Source organism: Dicentrarchus labrax, unplaced genomic scaffold, assembly GCF_905237075.1.
Source record: "Dicentrarchus labrax unplaced genomic scaffold, dlabrax2021, whole genome shotgun sequence".
Classification (NCBI taxonomy): Eukaryota; Metazoa; Chordata; class Actinopteri; family Moronidae; genus Dicentrarchus; species Dicentrarchus labrax.
In genome coordinates this window covers 14,840,311-14,864,786 of record NW_026136712.1, presented here as the reverse complement: position 1 = coordinate 14,864,786, position 24,476 = coordinate 14,840,311, and the positions used below count along the sequence as shown (strand labels likewise).

At 41.5% G+C, this 24,476-nt stretch overlaps 1 protein-coding gene and 1 long non-coding RNA gene across 3 annotated transcripts in view; one reads left to right on the top strand and one right to left on the bottom strand.

Moving 5' to 3' along the window:
- LOC127372959 (disks large homolog 5) overlaps positions 1 to 24,476 on the top strand; it is a 31,796-nt gene that overhangs the window by 3,410 nt on the left and 3,910 nt on the right. Inside the window, exons 2-31 of one of the 2 annotated variants that reach the window (XM_051416914.1) lie at positions 2,581 to 2,649; positions 3,488 to 3,641; positions 3,981 to 4,124; positions 5,812 to 5,995; positions 8,111 to 8,367; positions 8,741 to 9,053; positions 9,713 to 9,943; positions 11,120 to 11,304; positions 11,414 to 11,539; positions 11,801 to 11,933; positions 12,025 to 12,149; positions 12,354 to 12,529; positions 12,771 to 12,874; positions 13,285 to 13,377; positions 13,666 to 14,628; positions 14,708 to 14,831; positions 15,285 to 15,429; positions 16,024 to 16,145; positions 16,874 to 16,954; positions 17,050 to 17,209; positions 18,006 to 18,168; positions 18,252 to 18,385; positions 18,941 to 19,105; positions 19,281 to 19,464; positions 19,702 to 19,850; positions 20,203 to 20,373; positions 20,468 to 20,661; positions 21,413 to 21,556; positions 21,715 to 21,842; positions 22,713 to 22,822. In XM_051416914.1, the coding sequence (XP_051272874.1) occupies positions 2,581 to 2,649; positions 3,488 to 3,641; positions 3,981 to 4,124; positions 5,812 to 5,995; positions 8,111 to 8,367; positions 8,741 to 9,053; positions 9,713 to 9,943; positions 11,120 to 11,304; positions 11,414 to 11,539; positions 11,801 to 11,933; positions 12,025 to 12,149; positions 12,354 to 12,529; positions 12,771 to 12,874; positions 13,285 to 13,377; positions 13,666 to 14,628; positions 14,708 to 14,831; positions 15,285 to 15,429; positions 16,024 to 16,145; positions 16,874 to 16,954; positions 17,050 to 17,209; positions 18,006 to 18,168; positions 18,252 to 18,385; positions 18,941 to 19,105; positions 19,281 to 19,464; positions 19,702 to 19,850; positions 20,203 to 20,373; positions 20,468 to 20,661; positions 21,413 to 21,556; positions 21,715 to 21,842; positions 22,713 to 22,822 (5,431 nt within the window). Of the gene's footprint in view, positions 1 to 2,580; positions 2,650 to 3,472; positions 3,642 to 3,980; positions 4,125 to 5,811; positions 5,996 to 8,110; positions 8,368 to 8,740; positions 9,054 to 9,712; positions 9,944 to 11,119; positions 11,305 to 11,413; positions 11,540 to 11,800; positions 11,934 to 12,024; positions 12,150 to 12,353; positions 12,530 to 12,770; positions 12,875 to 13,284; positions 13,378 to 13,665; positions 14,629 to 14,707; positions 14,832 to 15,284; positions 15,430 to 16,023; positions 16,146 to 16,873; positions 16,955 to 17,049; positions 17,210 to 18,005; positions 18,169 to 18,251; positions 18,386 to 18,940; positions 19,106 to 19,280; positions 19,465 to 19,701; positions 19,851 to 20,202; positions 20,374 to 20,467; positions 20,662 to 21,412; positions 21,557 to 21,714; positions 21,843 to 22,712; positions 22,823 to 24,476 lie in introns of both variants that reach the window. The other variant, XM_051416913.1, reaches the window with a different exon arrangement.
- LOC127372962 (uncharacterized) lies at positions 1,884 to 8,234 on the bottom strand. The gene is made up of 3 exons (XR_007886764.1): positions 8,091 to 8,234; positions 5,792 to 6,037; positions 1,884 to 2,713 (listed from the first exon to the last, which is right to left on the bottom strand). It is a non-coding gene; the product is annotated as an uncharacterized LOC127372962 (long non-coding RNA).

Here is a 24,476-nt window from a genome sequence, read left to right as displayed (position 1 = left end):
AACTGTTAGATAAATAAACCAAAGTTTTGGACAGATTGAAATTGTGACCTGATGATGGGGGCTAGTTGAAAAGTCAGAGGATCACCAGAGTTCACAAAGACAATTAATGTCTGTACCAAGAAAAAATGTGTATAAAGCTTCTTGGTAGGCAATTTGTAGGGTTGCACCAGTTACCACGGACATCTTATTAACATGTTAGAGTAGAGGAAAAGCAGAGGTGAAAACATAATGAGTGCTGAAATCTCTGCACTGTAAATTGCACATGCTTGCTCACTGATGCACCACTATGTCTTATTGAGACTCTGCAATAGAAAGTTAATGTTATTAATAGAACCTGTGCTCTTCCCACTATGGCGAGTCAAAATGTCTGCTGTGAAAAAGGCCTTTTTCATCAGTACAGTTAATAACCTCTTGCATACTTCACCTGGTCAGATTGTCACTCCATATTAACATCAACAGGTTGACATAGGTCACAGATATAGGTTATCAGTGAAAGTTTTATTTTATGACTTCCTCCATGTTGTTATCAACCAACACTTCCTGGACCCGTTGGATCACTGAATAAGACATGTGACCTTAATGACACGTATAGTATAAAAAGTGTTTTCATCTTTTACACCCTAATGTTTTTTTTTTTTTAACTTCAGAGAGTCAGCTCTGAGTAAGAACATGAGCCATTTTTCATGGAAAAGGCACAATATGCAGACTCATTCATTATCAGTGGAGCAGATTACCAGATGTAATTTTAGATATCAGCACTCCCTGTTGTTGCTCCTGTCTTCAGCTTTGAGAGTATTGTTTTAACACAGGACAGAAAATTTCCACCAAGTTGCTGTGACTTTTGAAAAGAGATCACACCAAATGAGATACTTGAGTGAGGGTCAGACCCACAGCTAAGTCCAGGTCACATGACTTTCACGGAGCAGAAAAGTGAGTGAGCTATGACACATTGAACCTTGCCCATTGAGACACTCTCTGCTCAAACAGAGTCATGGGAAACTTAAGCTAGAGCGAGAACAAAGAGAGCTTGATCCATGGGATGCCACGGTTCCTGAGGCACATCAGTCTTTTTTTTTTTTTTTTTTTCAGTCCTTTGCTGGGAAAAAGAGGGGTGAGCCATGTTAGCTGGGCTCCTTCCAGTCTTAATCAAACTCATAGTCTCCCTTAGCTAGTGGGAACACAGCCAGCCAGGGATTGATTTAGAGTACTGAGACGTGGGTAAATAGAATCGTTTGTCATGCTCCCGCTCCGAGTCGAGCCCTAGCCTTTACATCAGGGGAGGAAGTTGCTGATTTAACCGGACTATAAGCTGCTCGTCCCACGGCAAAGTTAGATCTCAGTAAATGTGCACTGCTGGCTGTTTGATCAAGGCTTGTGCAGTCTGTTAAACATGTTAAGCACCAAAGGAGGAAATGTGTGGAGGTGCTTATTAGATTCACATTGGATGAAAAGAGTAAAGACCTGGGAGTGATGTCGAAGCAATTTAACCAACAAAACACACATTTCTGGGACACTGTTTTCTGGCATTTTATAGATTAAATGATTATTCACTGTGTTGAGAAATTCAAAACTGGATGATTGAGACTGACATTGATATTTGAGACTTTAATAAATGTCCGTCTGACCATGATATGTTCTGAGTGAATGTTTTGCTGTTTAAAAATACCTTTCAGCTCCGAATGTTTTGGGTTTGCTGCTTTGTCGTATGTGACCGGAAACTGACTTAACTTTGGGTTTTGGACTGTTGGTCTGACAAAAAAACAAATGTGATGTTATCACGTAATTATGATTATCACTTTATCACTTTGATTAATGATTGATGATTAAAAAGATAATCAGAATGTTAAACAATGATGATAATCGTTATTTCCAGCCCCACGCTATTTCTAATTGATATATATCGTTGTAGCTATTTCCAAAATTTGCTGTCCACTAGTACAATCTACCTACGGACTGCCCCAGCTTTTACCATGATTATTACATTTCTTTACCTTCTCAAGAACATATGCCCCAGACTGACATAAAAAATGCTATAAACACATTAAAATTCTCTACATAGTGGCTTTAATTAAATACAAAAAAAGTAATCAGTAGTCTACTAATGATGAAAACAATCATCAATTACTTTAACGTTGCTTTTTCAAATAACACAATCTTCTCCGTAATACTTACAGTGTTGTACTGAGGCTTCCTTTCTGTACAGTTAATTATGAATCACTGTAGGCTATAAAAGAAGGGGCTTTCACAGGGGGGAACTGTGTGATGTTGTCAGAGGAGATAAAAGGAGAAGCTCTGAGGCTGCAGCCTCTTTGGGGCCCTGGCTAGTCAGTATTCAAGCTCCCTGCCCAACTGATAATTAGCCACACTCTGCTGTCAGCCCACAGGCCCGTCATCCCAAGTTGGGGAAAGTCCCACCTTATTATGCCTCCAGCTGGCCTTTTTTCAGTAAATGCCCCTGAATGTAACCTAAGCCACAGAGCCTTGATGTACCATACAATGCTGAAGATAATCATCTTACTATAATGCAGACATGGTCGAGTACACGCACAGCTGACTTTAATGTTTTTGTTCGCCTCACAGGGTCCACTTACAGCATCTTGTCCACCATGCCGTCGGACTCCGAAAGCAGCAGCTCTCTCAGCAGCTTAGGTGAGTGTGGCGCTCACGGTGGTGTTCAGGTGTCAGGTGTAGAAATGTCAGAAAAGAACATTATCTTCCTGGAAAAAAACGAGTATGTTGAAAGGATGCAACCTTAGACTCATACTCTGCAGATAATGTTCAGTCAAATAGTCAGTCATTGGTTGCTGCCTGTTTAGACTCTAAGCACATGCAAGTGATTACACAGATGTGAGAAGGATTTAGAAACCTCTACCCCCAAACACACACACACACACACACACATACACACAAACAAACAAACAAACAGAAACGCACAGACCTGTTTCATTTAGTCATTCTCTTAGGGAAACAGAGCTTGGATTTATCGGGGGGGATTTCTGTGTGATATATTCACAAGTACTGAGGTTAATGAGTACAACAATGAGGTAGATAAATAATGAAGTAGAATATTAAACTGATTTTGGCTGCACACATGTGAGCAATGATTAAAGGGGTGTTTTCTCGTTACATACTGTAAATGAATATGTCGATTTTTGGTCCAGTAGCTGCAACAAAGAGTGCTTGCTTGTGATTGGTTAATTTTTAAACCAAATAAGTTCAGACTCGTGAGTACACTAGTCTTTTGTCCGTGCTTTCATCTTGTCTTTCTAGTTTTCAGTAAAAAGTTAAAAAAAAAAAAAAAAAAAGGACATGGACTTTTTGGAGTTTTTTGAGAGCACATGTCAGTTTTATTTTTTAATCTTAAATTAGCTTGATTGAGCATTTTTAAGAAATCGATGGAGCTGCACTAATTCCCCCATCATCTGAGCTTTGTGAACGGCACATGCCACCAGTGACATGCTGACTCACACAGGTACGCCCGGTCAAGCCTCCTCCCCTCCGCCCGCCCACATGGACAGCCACCAGGTGAACGAGAAGATGGAGACGGTTCTGTTCCAGCTCAGACACGTGACACGCGAGAGGGACGAACTACGTAAACGTCTGGCTCTCTCTTCACCTGGAACCACCTTCGATGACTGCAGGTACTGTACTGATCTCGTGACCTTAGTGCCTGTTTTCCAAAACAAACATTTACAGAAAAGAGCAGTGGTCCTGTGTATACCTGCACTTTGTGAATAGAGGCATTTTGCCTTGTTCAACTTTTAAAAGCAACAAAAAACACAAGCGAGGTAGGTCTTACGTGATGCAAAGTATGCTCAACTCTGTAAAACAAGGGGTAAGCATACAATTTTAATGATACCGCTCGTATTCACATAGGCACAAAGTTTGTATGATGTTTATCCTGCTCTTCCGTCTCTCATCCTCCCATGTGGCGTCTTAAAACTCAATTATGTCTGCCTTTCTCCCTCTTTGTGAAATAGACCAAACTCAAAAACAGGTCATGACTATGAGCGTCTGAAGCTGCAGTGCATGAAAGCGATGGCAGACCTGCAATCCCTGCAGAACCAGCACAGCACCACCCTGAAGAGGTGCGAGGAGGCTGTGAAGAAAGCAGACTTCTACCAGTGAGTGGAAAAGCCTACTACAGGGCCTTTTTGTAAATTTTTTAACAGCCGGCGCATTTGTGCTGTATGCATTTGTGCTCAGCCTGCAGGGTTTTAGCTGGTATTCAGTTCTTCCTCTGACATATTCACAGCAGATTGCATAGAACAGATTTTATTTTTGTGAGAGTAATAGGGATGAAGCCTTTATACCAGTCCAAAAGCTGATGAGTTAAGCCTAAAAAAAAATCCTCGCAGCCCTTCATCAATTTAATTTCATCTTTTTTATAAAAAAAAAGACTGCTTTCATTGTCCTCTTAGCAGTATAAATCCAGAGTCGTCTTTTCAGACCAAAGGTTGAGAACAGACTGAATTACTTCTCTATAAGTAATGCCCTTGAAGAGTTCATGCCAAAGCATGGCTCTGTAATCATCATCACCATCTGAACCCTGTCTGCATGGCACGGCATCTGTGCCATGAGGATAATGCTACGAACAGAGCATTTGTCGTCCCGTGAAATAAGCTGTGGCGAGTTGACGTGAAGGGGAGGCCAGTACCCATTTGTGTGATTCAGTGATGCCATACTGTCTCCAAAGTGTAGGGAACCAACATCTGGCCCCAATGTAAACAGACAGATGAAGGATTATTGCCATGTTTAAGCCTTTCCTTCTGGACCATGTTGGCACATCAGAGAGAGTCTTTATTTATTACTGTCCTGTCTGCCTCTGCACTTATCCATTCACACTAAACACCATCCTCTGTGAATGGGAAATCACATTGTACTGAAATCAATAAGTCACTTAACACATAGGCTAGCATTAGCACTCAGTAATCATGGAGGATTGTATTGGTCCTGGTAGTAATTTATGTCTGTACTGTTTCCAGTTAAGCAGTATTACATAAGAGGTTTTTTTGAACTGTTAATATTACATATATATGTTAATATATATATAAATTAATTAGCATCTCTGAAGGGGGATGAAAAGAAGTGTCTTAAGACAATACTCATAAGAGTACCTTGTAATTGTTTTATTCCACAGTATCTAACTACTGCATATCAGGGTGCATGAGAGAGTACCATTGATTTTTACTTTAAGGGTGGAAATAAAGCAGTAGATGAGCATGTTGGATGTGTGCCAGTCCAACATGCTCATCTACTGTTCTACTGAGCATCATAAGAGCCTAAAAAGTTAGTGGTATGTGCTTTAGCGGAACACATCTAAAAATATGCACATAACTAGGGATTGTAAAATCCATGAATTAATGTCAAAGTCCAATTAATTTAAAGAAATTAAAGAGTGCTGAAATGATTCATTGATTGAAAGGAAATAACAGTAATCAATAGACATTTTCCTAATCATTTAAGTAGTTTTTTAAGCAGAACGCCAAATATCATCTGTTTCCAGCTTCTGTATTGTGAGGATTTTCTGCTTTTTTCACAGTTTAAGTCATTGTAAAGCGAATATCTTTGGGTTTTGGACTGTCAGCAACTTAAAGACCTCACCCTGGGTTCTAGGAACTTGTGATTGGCATGACATTTGTTCTATAGAGTAAACAATGCATCTTGCATAATAATTTGTTGAGTAATTGTTGGTCTGTGACTTAAAAGGCCTAGTCATACCTTTCCTTGGCTACAAGTACTGTAATGATGATTTTAAACATGGCTGGCAGTGCCTACGGTCTGATGTTACTTGCCTTGGTATCTCCTCAGTACGCTGCACAGCCGTATGGCGAGTGAGCACGCACAGTTAAAAGATGAGCTGGAGGCAGTGAGACAGGACAACATCCAGCTGGTGAGGGAGCACAACCACGTTAAGCAGGCCTGCGAGGAGCTGAGGAGGCTGCACGACGATGACCAGAGAGAGGTGGCTGACATGAGGATGCTGCACCAGCAGGTACCCGTGGAACTAATCCCAGCTATATTCATGCTTATACAGCTACAGAGAATGAGAATACATTCATAGACATAATCAGGTGCATATTGTCTGCACACACTGTAGCACTTGCACACTCATTCCTGTCTCCGACTGCCCTGGAGATTCCATCATTTGGATCTTGACATTTGAGACAGAAATCAATGTATTTCTTTCTCGGTGAGCATTACTTCAAAGACATCGTTCAAAGAAATGGGGTCAGACAAGCTTGTCCGGCCGTGTCTCCGTCAGTCAAAACATTCGTACAGATTAGACAAATGACTTAACCTGTGTCTTTTACTGTTCCTCCGACGGACATTCACTCAGAAGGTCAGATCATTAAATGTTTGCAATAGCTTACATAGCCCTGGGGAATGTCTTACATGGCTTTTTGATAGCAAAGATACATGCCTCATTGTCCTCAGAGCTCATGTCATCATTGGGTAAACTGATGTTCAGCTTCAGTCAAATTAGGAATCAAATTAGCTCAGTGATGTCAGTCTGAAGTCGACCTTTATTGTGTAGTTTTTAGATGCCAGTGACATATTACATACTGTACTTTACCTTGTGTGAAACATATCCTGGTTTGTCCTCTAGCTTTTTGACGCTCTATCCATGACTTATATGGTATGCTTATATGGTAATTTACTAGAAAAATAAATATATATATCTGGAAGGAAATGTATGTTGTATGTATGATTTAGGTTAGGGGTAAGCCTACTTACTTATTTGTATTCATAAAACAGACAAAAACAAGGGGTAATAATAATATCGCTTAATTATGGAGTGACATCTCATTCATTGGGCAGTTTTGGTGACTCTCATGCATCACCATCAGCACTACACGGACCTGCAGGGGAAAATCTAAATGAGGTTTATAATAGTAAGTAACTGAGAGTCACGCTGCACAAAATGGTTATTGTGATGGTTAGATGTCATAAATAATGACAATAGAAACGGGACAAAACAAGGTGTTTTGTACTGTAATATTATCGAGGATAGGATAGATGTGTGGCCATTATGTTTCACAGATATTTTTATTTTATTTTATTTTATTTTATTTTTAATAAGAAACTGACAAAATCTGTGGAGTGGTACAGAGGCACAATCACTGATCAGGAAAAGTGCTGCACTGCTGATGCGCTTGTGTCTCCAAGTTACCATATGTAATTTTACGCTGTTTCTTGGATTATTTTTGTATTTTAGATTTTTTGGGGCATTTTTACCTTTAGTTGTTCAGTATAGAGGCATTGGGAGAGTGAAGGAGGTGTGACGTGCAACAAAGGTTTCAAAATCATAATCAAACTGACCACAGTGTTGTTATGTTAACAACTATATCACCAAAGTGCCCCAGTATCTCTTTCTCCACTTTTCCTGTGATCAGCACATAGATTGAGTACACAGAATTGTAGTTTAGCTCATGAATTTATAACTAATATCACATATCTATACTACTGTCGTACAGTCCTGTCCACTGACTGCACCACAGTCTTTGGACTCCGGGAAGACTAGTGGAAGCTGATGAGAGACCCACCTGTTCAACTGGTCTCAGTGCATTTGTTGGATCCACACCAGAGTTCAAAGTGACAACTTTAACAACAGACTAAACAAACTAAACCCAACAGCAAAATGCAACAGAGTTTCTTTGAACCCCCCAAAAAATGTGGTGTTATGTTTTTACAAACATTGTGAAACTTAACAAGGTTGCTTTTCTCTTATTTTTAAAATTTTGTATTGTTGTCCAGAGCGCCAAAAAGAGTTTTAGGCAGTCTGAGCTATACAGTATCTGGCTTTAAGTCTTGCTCTGGCTTGCTACCTCAGCATACAGCTGAGGGCCTAAAGCTTTAGTTGATTACTTAAGAGATGAGGTAACTTTTCTGTGCCAAGACAATTATGTTTAAGACTTTACATTAAAGCTAAGCTGAATTATAGATGTAAATGAAATTGAATAAAGGAAATCATGAAAGGCGTTCCTTACATAATTATATTGAAACACTCCATTACAGCGTTTGGCAGCATCCATATTCTCCTTATTTAAATGCACCATGAATAGATGAAACAAGCTGTGCCACTCTACCTGAATGATGTCATTTCCAGGTGATGAGAGAGGGGTCATCTGACGTCCTCAACAAGCTGTATGACACAGCTGTGGACAAGTTGGAGGCCATGAAGAGTGACTACGAGGCTCTGAGGAAGCGCTACAACGAGAAGACAGCTGGTCACAACGCAGACCTGAGTCGTCTGGACCAGGCTGAGGAGGAGAACCACAGGCTGCAGAAACAGCTGGACATGCTTCTGAAGCAGAGAGACGCTGCCATCCACTATCAGCACCAGTACTCCTCGTCTATAAGAAGGTGGAAAATAACACAGACACACACACGACCAGCAGCACTAAAAGCTGTACACACATACTCAGCAGCTGTTGAAAAAATTGTCTAATGATTAACAGCAGTTGCTGCAAACTTTGCTAGAAACTCAGTACTTGAGTTCAATGCCAAGGTCAAATCTGCACAGTGCTTAAAACATTCTTAATCCAAGGCAGATGAAGCTTTGCAGATGGGCAGATGCTTTTCCAATTTAACTTTTTTCCTTTATGATGCTGAGATTTCAAGCTTGGTCACTTGCTTGTTGCCTATCTGTCTTTTTATTATTTTTGTATATTCATCTGCCTATGGTGACTTTTTGTAAAGAGCAGTAAAAACCCAATACATTCCCTATGTGGTACAGGTTTGACAACACCCAACAAGAACTGTCCAAGGCTGCAGCCCAGAACAAGGAGCTGCAGCGCGAGATGGAGCGGCTACAGTCAGAGGTGACGCGACTGAAGACCCAGCAGCTCAAGGCGGCGAAAGACAGTGAGAAATACAAGGAGGAGCGGGACTCCGTGATCAGCGAGTACCGCCTGATCATGAGCGAGAGGGACCAGGTGATCAAAGAGGTGGACCGGCTTCAGACTGGGCTGGAGATGGCAGAGGCGAAGCTGAAGAACACTTCCTCAGAGAGACGAGTGGCCAACGAGGAGCTGGAGGCTCTCAGACAGGTAAGAATTAAATTACATTTAAACATTAAGGACTAGGAGATCATTGCTTCAAATTGACAAGGCTACTTTTCATGCTGTATGTGGAAGATAATGTAAGTAAACTTTTTGATTAAGAATTACTTATTGCATAATATCTGTGTTCCAAATGTATCGACTGTAGTTAAGCTGGTTTTAGCTGCTGTCATCATTAATTTTGGCAACATCCAGAACTTATTTAGGCTGGCCAAAAAGTAATCGTGTGTCATTATTGGGATTGAAAGGCTACAGTTCAGGATGAGCCAAAAAATAAAACCCAAACCGGACAACACAAATGGACAGCTATTACAAAAAATAGGGGAAAAAAATCTGTGTAATCCTCAGTTTTTCACCTGATAGCAAGTTTTCTTTGTAGCACCCATTTTGTTCTGTGAGATGAGATAAGATTGTATTGATTCCCAAGCATTGTCACAACTGCACAAGAAATATACCTATGTACAGATATGTAGAAGAAACAATACAAAATAAAAGCATTTAAAAAAAAAAAAGTGCTTTAAACATCGAAATTCTCATCAAAGTTAAAAATAAAAACTATCTTACACAGAAGAATCAGAAAGTTATGAGTATTTACTCACTTCTGATCTCTATCATCCACTTGTGACATGTTTTTGTGTGTTACGAAGGAGCTGGCTTCAGCACTGATGGACAGGGACCGGGCCATCTGTGAAAAGAACGAGCTGTTGGAGAAATACTGCCACGAGGTGAAGGACAAGGCCGAGGCCCAAAAGGAGCTGAGTCAGGCCTGCAAGGACATTGAGACGGTGCGGGAGGAGAGGGACGTGGCGCGCAAGGAGAGGACGGAGGCCATTATCCAGAGGGACCAGCTGCTGCGAGAGTATTACCAGGCCAGACAGGTAGCCAGACAGACGGGAGATTTATCATTACAAGTGGAGGGCTTGATTTATTCCTCTGACAATAATCCCTTCATCCCATCTCATATAGTAGTAGTAAATGTTTTTTTCAGCAGCTGGCGACTTTCCACACATTGATTTTTGTTGAGAAACGTGCATATCAGCTGCCACACTGTTCCTGTGTGATTGTCAGATTAATTGCAATGAAAGTGCTGAGATTCCTGCATTAGGGAATTACCAGCAATTACAGAGAAAAGGCTCTCTGACTTTGAAGTGCACAAAGAAAACTGCACCGCATCAGAAATGGATAATTAAGCCAAACAAGAGCACAGCACAAGTCTAATGGAATTAATTTAGCTATGGACTTAATTAATGCTCTCACTACACTTGGCAGTCTCCCTACTGTACAGTTATTTAGAGCATGTGCGGATACACCAGTAGACTCTCAGTGAGAAGTACACTTAATATATTACATCTGACCCACTTCAAACCATACTACCTAATCCGATCTGTGACTGTCACGCATCAAACCACCTTTACAAGACTGCATGGGTGGAAGCTTTTTAGTTTGCTGCAATTTATTTGAGGTGTTTATGGTTCAATATGATAAAAAATGTCATCTTGAGGTCAGTAAATATGTGAGTTTTCATCTTGTGCTGGAAAATTGATTGGCCTTGAAAATACAAAGGGCTTCAGTGCTGTGGATGTGTTGCTTCAAAGGAGCCTGAAAGTCCAGTTTAAGCAATAGATCAATGGGTTTGAAGGCTTAACACATGCTATAACACTGCATAGAGACTGATAATACCATTAGATTTTACTCTCTTTACTCTTATAAAGCAGCCCACCACAAATGAGTGTTTGCATGTATTTCACTGGCAAATGTGAAGAGTTGCCAGATGATGATACATTGCGTTGCAGCATAAGTAGAGCCAGGTTAATGAGGATGCTGAATTTTTGTGCTAATGTCGTGATGAACACAGCCTCAAGTGTCTCCATAAATAGTTGTTGCAGGGGAGAAAGCATAAAGTCTCACAAACTGTAAAATTATCAAATTTAGCAAAGTCCTTGTCTACCATAACATCAAGCACAATACTGGATCAAAAGCACCTTGCTGCTCACATCTTTTGTACAATTGTGCATTGACCTTCATCATCTTACATTTGCTTCTTCTCAATTCAGAAACAAGACTCTGCCACTCTGGACATGGAACGAGCCAACAAAGAGATCGATATACTGAGGAAGCAGTATGAGGCCATCTCTCAGGAGCTGAAGGAGGCCCTGCAAGAGGCCGAGGTAGCCAAGTGTCGACGCGACTGGGCCTTTCAGGAGAGGGACAAGATAGTGGCAGAGAGGGAGAGCATACGGTAAGGAGTCTCTGTTTGTTACATTGCGTGTTAGTGAAGAAAGACTTGGACAAAAATAGGTTTGTTTACATTTTGTGTGACACATTATTAAAATGTGTGCATCTGTCAGCACGCTGTGTGACAACCTGAGGCGAGAGAGGGACAGAGCTGTGAGTGATCTGGCAGATGCTCTAAGAAATCTGGATGACACAAGGAAACAGAAGAACGATGCTGCACGGGAACTCAAAGAATTAAAGTGAGTCATTCCTCCACACAATTCTTTTTAAACTTCTTGCCAGGCTGATGCCATCTTCTACACTATTTTTAGGTTCAAAACCTGAAGTCTCTTCCTGCGTCACAGTCTGTGCTCCTTTTGTTTTGGGGATCCACAATGTAGATTTCATACCTGATCTTTTGTGCCACCCAGTGGATGAATTATGTCACTACCTGTGCAAAGTTCACATCACTTCTGAAGGCTGTGCTTGTTTAAGAGATACACCTTTTATGTTTCCTGCAGAGAAAAGATGGAGGACCAGTTAGAAAAGGAAGCCAGGTTTCGTCAGCTAATGGCTCACAGTTCACATGATTCAGCCATTGACACAGACTCAATGGAATGGGAGACGGAAGTTGTAGAATTTGAGAAGCACAGAGTAAGAACCACTGCGAGCTTGTTATTTTCAGTAAAATAACTTTTTGTACCGTCAAACTGTAACTAAATTAGCTATGTTTTGTCTTATCCAGGATATGGATTTGAAAGCACTGGGGTTTGATATCGCTGAAGGGGTAAATGATCCTTATTTACCAGGAGATTGTGGTATATTTGTCAGTAAGGTCGATAAAGGAAGTATGGCTGAAGGAAGACTAAGGTAAATATCTCACTGCTGTAAATAAAGCAAATTGTATTCTCTTTTTTAAATAAAATATGCCAAACTGCTCAGTGCAGTGTGTTTACCTAAATAAATTATTGTCTAAAGTTGGAAAAACTAAAGATTTTGATTATAAAAAATAGATAAAAATAAATAAATCTTTGATTGGATTCATTGAACCATCACTCTGTTCTCTCTGTACAGGGTGAACGATTGGTTGTTGAAAATTAATGATGTGGACCTGACCAATAAGGATAGGAAGCAGGTGATCAAAGCGGTACTGAGCGGTGAGGGAGTGATCAACATGGTGGTTCGTAGAAGGAAGTCACTGGGAGGACGGATTATCACTCCAATCCAGATAAACCTGGCTGGACACAAAGGTCAGTTTCGAGCTCCAATTAAGAAATAAACTTTACCATTAAAATGCTGCTTTTAACAGTCAATTAATGACATTCCAGTACACTAAATACAGTAGACATTGATGTTTTTATTTTTCATTGTGTATTTGAGGGTTTTGTTTTGGACGGACGGACGGATGGATGGATGGATGGATGAATGGATGGATGGACATGATGTGTAATATGATTTCTGTTCTGATTCTTTTTCTGTCTTACCTCTCAGACAGTGGCATAGGTCTGGAAAGTGGGGTGTTTGTTGCCACTTTGGCTCCAGGCAGCCCAGCTGCCAGAGACTGCGCTCTTACTGTTGGGGATAGACTGTTAGCTGTGAGTATGCTGCCCAGAAACTTAAGTTTAATCACATTTAATGCCAAGAGACAGTTGACAGTTGGCCTCTAGTGCCCTCTATTGACCACAGGTTGCGTTTAATCAAGGAACACGCTGGAGATTTGTTTCAAATATACCCTATATACTAATGCATTATGTATTTATCTTCTTAGTATACAATTATGGTAGTTAGTGTGCAGGAAACTTGTGTTAACTTTTTATACTATCAGGAAGTGATACAAGGTATTTACAAATGACTGACAACAAAACTGCAGTGCTGAATAGTTTCTGCTAGTGTCAAATTTAGAAAAAGTAACTATTTATTCCTCTCCTCCATCTGTATTATGTTGTCTTTTGGGGCAAGTCGTGACTGCTGCAGTTTGTTCTGGCTTTGTTTTTGTTTACTACAGATCAATGGAATTGCACTCGATAACAAGTCGCTCTCTGAATGTGAGTCTCTGCTGAGGAACTGCCGTGATTCTCTCAGCATCTCCCTCATGAAGGTGAAGTCCTCAGACATAGAATACACCATTTTAAAAACTGGGGCACTGATCTAGTCTCAGGCACTACGGAGCAGACCCAATCAAAAAAGGCCATTTAGAGGAATATCTTTAGCTTTTTTGCATGTTAGATATCTTACAAACTGGGATGAAATGTCATTTTTACATCCAACTGCAAGTCATTGAGCTTTTGTTCTCAAAGGTGATGCTTTTATGCTTACATTTCTTATTACTTAAAAAAAATAATTATTTTGAAATAACAATTTATTACTTACCTCCCTTCCTCAACAGTTCCTCCCACAGAGTTGTTCTGGCCAGAGTTTATATGAAGGTTTGAGAGACTCAGAAAAGATCTCTCGGCTCCAGTCCTGTGAGATCCACGCCAGGAACTGCAGGAACTCCAAGCACAACTGCTCCAAGCACAACTGCTCCACACAAACAGACGTTTGCAGCTGTGACAGAGGGAACGAAGTGTGTAAAGATACAGGTGACTCTCTGGACAGCAGCGGCAGCAGTGCGCACTGCCACCACAAGCCTTTTTCCAACAGCTCCCTACATTCCCGTTCCCTTTCCACCTCCCACAGTCCCTCAGAGCCCCACCCGGACTTCTGTTACAGAAGGCAGGAGCTCCAAAACCGCACCTTCACCTTCACCCCCGTGCTCTCTGATTGCAGCTCGCCTCAGACCGCTGTGGATCGAGTGCAGAGCTCACAAGCAAAGCCCAGCGGAGGCACGTGGCCTAAAGTCATAGTGGGAGCATCTGTTCCAGAGTGTGCCCAGCTCTCCATCTACAAAAAAGCCAAACAGAGGAAGTCCATCTTTGATGTGAACGCATTCAGAAGGCCAGAGGCAAAACTGGACTACATGTCTCTTTCTCAGTTGCCCAAGCACTCGCCTCAGAGCTCCATATCTGAATCCGCTCAGACCCCTCCCACCCCGCCAACCAGGAGCGACTCGTTCAGGTTCAAACATCGCCAGCAGAACAGCTCAGTGTCAGACTCCACCATCATCACCGGCACTCCCCTAGCCTCCCCGACCCAACCCGCAATTCCACAGGATGAGGGAGAGGCAGGGAACCAGCATTATTTCACCGATGCTCCCCCAGTAGAGACCAAGAGCAGCTCTAAGAAACCTGCTGAGGAGGAGAGGAGTCGACGCAGGCCAGAGGAGCAGGGGAAGAGAAGGTACCGGCCAAAATCAGCACCGGCACTGCGGCGAAATGTGACTCCATTACACATCCCTGTTCCCATGCAGGTAACTGAGACACTATCCTTATCTGATCTGGCATTCTTGTCGATGTGTGTGTTATTAACTGTTTGATTGCTTCTCGCAGGTACAGAGTTTTTCAAACGACGAACACTCTCCAGAGCCGATGGACCTGTTACGCTTCTCTCCTATGCGAACTAATCGGTACAGCATGCCCTTTGCACCCCCCAGCTACAGCAGCATCGCACCCCGTAAGTAACCTGGCCTGTTCGGTTTTGCTTTTACCTCCTAAAGTGATTTTGTTTCTTTCACTAGCATTGAGACTTAAAGTATGGTCACATTACAGTTTGGTTCAAGAAAACTTTCCCTGCACTCGACCCAGTTTTCTAATGGATAATAACTAAATATTGATCTGTGGTGATCACAGAGTGAACAGTATATGAGAGTAACACTTTAGTAACTTCTCCATTTCAATACACAGAACATCAGTGTTTCTATTGACCTGTGAGTTCTCACGAGCAGGCTGGAGATCCCAGTGAAACAGGCAACGCACGCTTGAATTCGTCTGACGCTTGTGCTTCAATAGTACTGATTGGGAAACTGAGCGAATATTCGAAGGACAGAAATGTAATGTGCCCCTTCCTTCATGTTTCATCACTGTGTCTGATGTGATCTCTGCTCTCATTCTGTGTGTGTTGCTCCAGACCCAGCACAGCGAGGTTTGGCCCCGTGTCCTGCTGTGACGGCTGTGATGAAGAACCCGGTCTACACCGCCTGGAGCCATGAGATCCAGACCAACAACTGTCCTCCAGCTCCCAGCTCAGGCATCCATCCACATTCACACACAAGGTAACATCTACCAGTGTATTCATTAGTTAAAGTAGAAGCACAGGTATTACAAATAACATTAATGATAGCTCTGATGTATTCAAGGGTCTGAGTAAGACAGTTAATCATTATGCACAATACCAGGACCTTGGAAACTGAAGCAGCTAAATGGAATTCAGCCAACACTAATTGTTAAAAATGTCTGATAGCTTTCATCAAGCAAAACTACATTCTCTGGTTCCAGCTTCTAAAATGTTTAATATCTTTGTCAATTTAATATTTGTTTTTTGTTTTTTTTTACAGTTGATTAGACAAAACAGGACATTTTAGGATTCCGCTTTGAGCTCTATGAATTTTACTATTTTTATGAAATGTAATAGATTTAACAATGAATTGTGTGACTGATACTGAAAGTAGTCATTAGTTGCAGCCATTTTCACATTCACCGTTGATTTAATAAACCCTGTGATGGTGCATTTATTGTACAAAGCAACAGTGGTTATCCTGCCCCAGATCTTATGAACAGATGGCATGTAGAAAACTATATCCTGCTCTGGGTTGAATAATTGACTGCTGGGGGACTTTATTGAGGCCTTTATTTCTCTCCACTTTTAGCCCCCAGCATCAAGGTCGCCTCAGTCTGGACCTCAGCCACAAACACGCTGGAGACTTGAATGAGATGAGCTGCAGCCAACCACCGCACAGCACCAACTCCCTGCCCTCGGGTGCCAGACTTGGTATGTACAGAGCCCAAAGATTTTGACAACTCATAACTTGTATAACATGTACTGTAAATGATATGTCGTATATTCTTATGTTTAGAGGGCCAGTGGTATCTAGCCATGCAGTTTTGTTTTGTTTGCCCATGTTTTGAGTTACTCTGGATGAGCCACAGACCTTTTGTAGCCTGCTCTTAATCTCTGCTTGAGGCTAGCCGCTGCTAGCATTACACACGTGAAGCTCAGACTGAACTGAAGACGTTAGAGTTGCATTATGGGTAATGTGGGCACCAGGTTTTGACAAGAAAGAAGAACCCTGGGAATAAAAAAAGATTACATTTCTGATTCTAATGCATCAATTTTGATTTCTTTTTAAACTGTTATGGGGTGCAAAGTCAGAAGAAATCAGTCAAATGGAGCAGCAGCACGATAGCAAAAGCCACATATTGAATCATTGTTACGACTGTCATCTAGCAACTAAATTGACCACAAAATGCATCACACTCTGTCTGACTCGGCTCAGGAGAAGACAGTAACTGATTGGCAACATCACACATTATCACTGTAGTAATTCATCAGAGCAGCCGAAAACAGCTCACCACCTTCACTAAGCAATACCCTGGGGGAAACCCTGTATCTATATGGCTTGATAACTCCATAGACAAGTGAGAAAGTGTATTTTTATTATTTATCTGTAATTTTCACTGAACTGACCCTTTTTTAATAAATCTCCCGTGTTTCTGTAGACTCCTCCACTCCACAGTTCAGGGCCGAACGCATTAAGATCCCTCCGACTCGTTATCCCCGCTCCACTGGATCTGACAGAGGTACGGTTTAGTTTAGCAGCTACATTGTCTGCTAATGACTGTTACAGCAGTAAACGGCAAGTCTCAACCCATACCTTTCTCCTCTGCCACTCCAGGCTCCCTCTCACATTCTGAGTGCAGCAGCCCAACACCTCCAATGTCCCCTGTCAACCTAGACACATCGTCTTTCACCAGCAGCCAATCACAGAGCTCCGTTTCCACCCAGCCTAGGATATCAGTCAGCCCCGCTCCAGTTGGCGACAGGCGGAAGGATGGGTAGGCCAGTCCTCGTCCGGGTCGTTATGCTGCTATTATTCAGCAGAACACGACGTGTTTTCCACCATTTGTCTGTACTTCTGTCTGCTTCATTGTGATTAAGTGCTTGTAAAGCAGTAAACAAAGCTGTGAGCCTCAATCTCGTATCATTAGAACGCTCAGTCTCCATCTATCATTTTGTTCTCATCTCTTTCTTCTCTGCTGCTGTTCATTATAACCTGAAATCTTCACTCTCTTTCTTTCCTCTCTCCATCTCTTTCTCAGATTTGTCTCTTATAACACTTCCTCTGTCAGACTTCCACTGGCAGTTAAGCCCAAGTTCCTCTCTTTAAGAAGCTTGAGGTTTGTCTTGTGCTGCTTGGAGCACAAACAGTACTCTGAACTATCTGCAAGACTGTTAGAGCACGGATATCAAGACCTTCTGTGTACACACTGCAGATATGAACGCAGTCATCATCCTTTCTTTGCTTGTTATTTATTCAGAATGCTCTTGAATTTTGTATGATTGCATGACTTTGAGCTGGTTTCTGAAACGCACTTGGCACGTTCCACACAGCTCCAGTATCTTACTGTCGAGACTTTCTTAACCCGGGGGCTAGTAGTGCACCTCAGAAACAAATCCCAGTACACAGAGATACATTGCATTGCAGGCAACAGCTTCTCTTTTGAGTTTTGTATTTGATGAAGTTTATATTATTCAGCGTTGCATGCTGCATCCTGACAGGAGTCTTCTTGGTGTCCCACAAATGTCAGAACATTAAGGTTGTACAAAATGTTCTTCTTTTTGTCCCTGAAGGCCATACTTGGAGGAGCCACGCAATGTGACAGTACAGAAAGGAGCAGAACCACTGGGGATCTCCATTGTGAGTGGAGAGAACGGGGGAGTATTTGTGTCCAAAGTGACAGCAGGCAGCATCGCTCACCAAGCCCGTTTAGAGTATGGAGACCAACTCCTCGAGGTACAGCAGCCAGCACTTCAACTAAATATCTGTCTGTGTTTCATTGTGTTTTTGCATTTCTAATGAATCACTGCTGTTTCTAGTTTAACGGAATCAACCTGCGCAATGCCAACGAGCAGCAGGCCCGGCTGGTGATCGGGCAGCAATGTGACACGGTCACCATTTTGGCTCAGTATAATCCTCACATGTTTCAGCTGGGCAATCACTCTCGTTCAGGGTAAGAATACCAATAGTAACGTACAGATTGGTTTCATAAACTTTAGGTCATCAAATGAACCGTTCTGGCAAGAGAGGCCTGTCGGCACAGTGCCAAGCAAAGTTTTAATTGTAATTTGAGAAAATGAATGGAACAGTTATGCTACTCTACATATATCGGTTACAGTGTTTCCTCTAGGATTTTTTTTAGCAGCGGCGGCAGGCCCGTCTGAACATTAGTTCTACTTGTTGTTAAATTGCAATGTGAGCGGCAGCCAGCGGGGGTGCATTATGTCGGCAGGATCATTTAAAAGGCAACCGTGACTGCATTGTGCGTCTGCCCCATTTCTGATACCGTGGTGGCAGAAATTTAACAGCGGCGGGACGCCGCTCCAAAATCAACATAGAGGAAACAGTAAATATTCAAGACAGCACAGTTTGGCTAATGTCTGCCACAGCCTGTGTGTTATCTTTTTAAAGATTTACATTATTTCTGAAACTTGAAATGAATAGCTTTCTCTTTAAATAATTTAGCACAGACTTGAACAGATTTAGACTGCACTCCTGTTGTCCTTAGTTCTCGCATGGAGTCCATCAGCAACCAGCCGACCCCCCAAGACAGCGGAGCCACCACCCCGGACAATCACTCCACCGTGGATACGCTGAGTGAGCAGGACGAGGGCACCATGACGCCGCCGTCCAAACAGACAACTCCTGCCACCAGCCCTCACAGCTCCTTCAGGTAGGACTAGAACATCACCAATACTGCTCTTTTTATGTTTAGTTTTATATTCTGTTTGTATTTTCTCAATTTTGTTTCACTACAGCCAATGAATATTAAAAAGCGATTGCATTGTGGTGGGATTAAGGTGGAGGTACGGACCGAATCAAAGCTTGACTGTCAAGTTTGTCTTCAGGCTTCCTGGTTCAAGCGCGTGGCGGGCTTCAGAGCCTCGGCTGGTGAGGTTGAAGAGGATCCAAGTAGAGCTGGGAGTTCAGATCTGTGGAGGAAACCTGTATGGCATCTTTGTAGAAAGTCTGGATGACGACAGCCCTGCTAAGAGTCCTGATGGCCTGCTGCCTGGAGACTTAATACTGGAGGTACAGTATCACTTAATTAACGAAGAACCTCATAGTTCAAGAGCTGCTCTATTTTAGCAGATTTGGTTGCATATAAGCATGTGAAGTACAACTTACTGAAAGCCCTCTATATAACTCTTTGTGTTGCCTCTCTTGTGCACTGATTGGTTTGCTTTTGCTGGAAATGATGAGTCATTCTGTGTTGGCAGCCACGCTAAGTGTCCTTTTGTCAATGATGTAATTGATGTTTTCAAACAGTACAACGGCATCAACATGAAGAACAAAACGAAAGAAGAAGCTTACCTGGAAATGTTGAAACCAGCTGAAACAATCACATTCAAGGTCCAGAACTGCGTGGATGACCTTACTGCGATCAAAGAGTCACATGGAGATGGATTTTACATAAGGTACATATTTATCAAACAATTCTGTTCAACTTCAGTTGTTTTTATAGCACATTTGGATTCTGCAGCATGCAAGGAAGTCTGGCAATAAGAATGGTAAGGTATGTATGTAAGTCATCATAAGCTCTGTAACATGATGTTAGGCAGTGTTTAAGAGGCCTAACAGAACAGGCATAGACAAATTCATACCACGTTTTGGTGATTTAATCTATAAAAGTGTTGAATCTTAAACACATGATCTGTTTTACAGGCTCTTTAATCTTCTGTAAAGTTGTCTTTCAGTCTTGCTATGTCCTTGTTCAAAGGTCAGAGAGATGTATTCATCATAAAGGCTTCATTGTTCATCTCTTGTCAGAGCACTTTATGAGCGGGTGGCAGAGGTGGAGCAGGAACTGAGCTTTAACAAAGATGACATCCTGTATGTGGAGGATACGCTACCAAATGGCAATTTTGGCTACTGGATGGCCTGGCAACTCGACGAGAATGCACAGAAGCTGGGAAAGGGGCAGATTCCAAGTAAATACATGTAAGTCCAGCCGATGTTTAATTTTTGTGAATCTAAATGAGGTCTTTCGTATTTATCAAACATTCATGTGAATGCGCGGATATGTTTCCATAAGGATGGACCAGGAGTTCTACAGGAGACACAGCATGGCCGACAAAGACGATAACGGCACCAACAAGACTCTGTCTGCTGCCGCACGGAGGTCCTTCTTCAGACGGAGGCTCAAACACAAACGCAGCGGATCCAAGGATGGGAAGGATCTGATGGCTCTGGACGCCATAAGCACTGACTCTTTACCCATCGCAGAGGGTAAGAAATGGGCTTTAATGAGTAATGTGATGAGAAAACGAGAATGGTGGATTCCAGAGCAAACGTTTGTCACAGCAGTGGTGGAAGAAATATTTATATTGTTTATTTAATGACAATAAAGTCCTGCTTTCAAAATGTGGAATGTAAGTAAACAGAAAGCAGTATTTGCAGGAAAGTATACTAAATTCAGTAAATAATGGGATTCATTGTTTGGTTTTGCTGTTGTTGAAAATCTTGTATATCCTGTTTATGGCCTGAAAAGAAGAAAAGAGGAGAAGAGAATTCCAGGAGAAAGAAATATGTAAAATATAAAAATGTTAATATGCAAAGTAGTTGTCAGATAAATGTAGTGGAGAAAATTACAAATACTTCTCCCTGGAGTAAAAATATAAAACATAAATATTCCAAAATAGTGCTGTGCCACACTCTTAAGTACATTACAGTAGATATATACTTTTATACACCTCTGTGTCTCATTATCAGATAGAAGTATCTGGATGGGGAATGCAAATGTACTGTAATGTGACTAAACCTGAAATGACTGCTAGTCAGACAGCGATGTGATGTCAGGCAGCTCCCAGGTATGAAAGTGTGGTTATAAAGCAGGATGGTGCTATAAAAAAACATGCAGGCTCCACAGAACCTTTCCCAGGATACATAAATTCATAACTGTGGTTATTAAAGAGCAGCTCTATCTCTATGCAGTCGTTTCTATTTAATTGTATTTTATTTTATTTTATTTTTTGCTCAGATGGAATGAGCCTGATGTACCAGCGGGTTCAGAGGGTGGAGTGCTCTTCCCCCAGACCAGTGCTGGTGTTGGGTCCATTAGTGGAGGCCAGTAAGGACATGCTAGTGAAGGAGACTCCCACCAAGTTCTGTCGCTGTCTGCCTGGTGAGCTTGTACACATAGAAACATCTCTGTTATTAGAGTGTATTTATTCATGAAGGGCTTTACATCATTGGTGTTTTACTATAAGCTACTCAGTTAGAAAATGATGAAATTAATGTAACAAGTAGTAACTTTTACAATTTGACTTATTTTACCTCCAGAGATTATGAAGGCATCTCAGCAGGCAATAGAACGGGGAGTAAAGGATTGTGTGTTCATCGACTACAAACGGAGGAGTGGCCATTTCGATGTGACAACTGTTGCATCAATAAAAGAGATCACAGAGAAGGTAAATATCGCACTGAGGTTTCAGTTCAACAGTGTTTCTCAAACCTTTTATACTGTGTACAACCTCAGGAAAATATTATTAGCCTCTATCACCATTATGACCAACGTTGTACTGTAGCGTAGGCCAACACTATTCAGCTACGGACAGTTTTGGAACTGGCTCAAGAAGCAGAGCTAATTAGGTGGAGAAGGACTCCTGAACCTCCTCTTCTGTTCCTAATAGTTCCCGTTTGGAGCCACGATCGTTTTTACCTCCACTGACTATCATGCCTTCACATTTTAGCTCATAACTAATAATGGATGAATACACGTGCTACCTGCATGAACATGACTACAAAGTAGGTTGATATTGAAACTTAATATTACAGGAATTATTTTAAATTACATTTCAGTGAACCCATAGTTTGAATATTTTCATTCAATTTTTTGTAGTATTTCTATAGTTTCTTAATATATTTCATATTCAAAGAAATATTTCAGAAATTCCTCTGTGTGCCACTGGAGGCAGCTTGTGTACCACCAGTGGTACACGTACCAAAGGTAGTGAACTAGGAAATCGATAGCAGGTTTCTTTGTTGAGCTCATAACTGACAAGATTGTGTCGTCTTTGTAACCTTGGAGCTAAATCTATCTAGATGTAAAGGTATTACACAGCACTCCTGTGCATTAGTATTCAGGAGTAATATTTGTCTGTGATAGCAAATAACAGAATTTAAACAATATGGTTGAACTGCCAGATGCAGCTCTAGTGTCAACTTTATGTTGGATGTTAGGGAAAAAATGTAAGTCATTTGGCAAATTATCTGCAACATTCTGCTTTGAATCATCCCCCATTTCTCATGCAGTCTTTTGCTGTCATTTTCTCTCATAGGACTGTCACTGTTTACTTGACATTGCCCCTCACGCCATCGAACGCCTTCACAGCGTTCACATCTACCCAATCGTCATATTCATTCGCTACAAAAATGCCAAGCAGATAAAGTGAGTAATCCCATGCCGTTTTTAAAGATGTTTGTTTCGGTGTTTTTTTTTTTGGGTTTCTTGCCTGAAAACATGTCAAGTGTATGTCAAGCATTCTTTGTGCTTTGGTGCCACTGCTGTTTACCCAACTTTACTTCAAGTTCAGATCCTTCACCAACACACTGAGTAAATCATTTATCGGAAGGCTTTTGGCTGAAGGCTGTTTATGAGAATATAATGTTTAGAAAATAGGATTTTACAGAAATGTAGGCCCAAAGTATTATCAAAATATAAAACATAAAAGCACAGAAGCCATTAACATACAGTAGTTTCTGTAGCATCTAATTTAATTACCTGTTATTATTTTGCAGTTAATGTATTAGATGTTTATTCATATATATATATATATATATATATATATAAAAAAAAAAAATAAAAATTTAATAATTACGCACAAATGTAGAAGATTATTTGGTATAAATGTCAACTTAACACGATTTTCCCTGCCAGGACAGGCAATTGGTCAATAGGATTGATGTTAGAATGACTCAACTGCACATTTCTCCCTCCGAAAAAAATAAATCTGTGCTTATGCCAGTTCTCCTTCCAGGAAATATCATTTTTGATTACTCTCTCTTAATCTTCTCCCTAACGAGACAGACACTCAGGAAATTGACATCTGCAGAAGTCTTACTGCTTTCATAATCATATTCATCCTGCAGACACAACAAAAACTAATTGATCAAACTGATTTGATCTCAGTGTCATTAGTTCAGAAACCACAGCCTGCTCTCTCCCACCACCTGCCGGGTTTTTGATAGGATGATTGTGATATTTCAAAGATCCCTCTGCTTTTTCATTTGTAATAGCATGGGAAGATTAAATCTGCTGAACCCTCAGCATGGTACTTTATGCACGTGCATACACACACACACACACACACACACAAACAAACACACACAACAAAATAAAGACACACTCAGGTCTGGCAGAAACAGGCTTTCTCGGCTGTACACCCACACCCACAAATCTATGGAGTGGTGCAGCAGGCAAACATGGTGGAGATTGATTCCTGCTAAGCCTCCACTGTCATCAGCTGAGTGCCAGCTGTCCAGGGAGAGCTCGCGGGGGCCTGTGGCTCTGCTTTGTGGCGTGGGTGGCTAAAAGATTCACTGACCCCACCCGCCACAGCCGCTGTGTACACACAAAGCACACAAACACAAACACACACCTCCCACTGCCTGCCTGCTGCAGGGACTCACAGAAGCTCAAGCTTTTATATGTTTTTTTTTTTTTTTTTTTTATCCTCTGGGAGGCATCAGCAGACCAATATGTTGACTGCATACTGAGTGCCAGGGAGAGATGGGAGTGTGATTCTAGGTTAGGTCAGGGGCTCCCAGTAGAGGTAGACTGAGGACCAAGTTGTCACATGACTCGTTCTTAAGACTGTGTGCAGATATGGAGTGAACCAGTGGGCTGGAAGGGTTTGCAGTAGGAGACATCTCATGAATGCTCTGTAGCTGTTAGACTCAGTGTAGGTTAGGTGATAGAAATTAGAGAGTTTGCTTTATTATATGTATTACAATTTTACTTTAATTCCCATAATTGTTTAGTCGATTGTTGGCAGCTTAATGAGAAGGATTTCTTAATGAATTTACAGGATTTTTGCTTAACT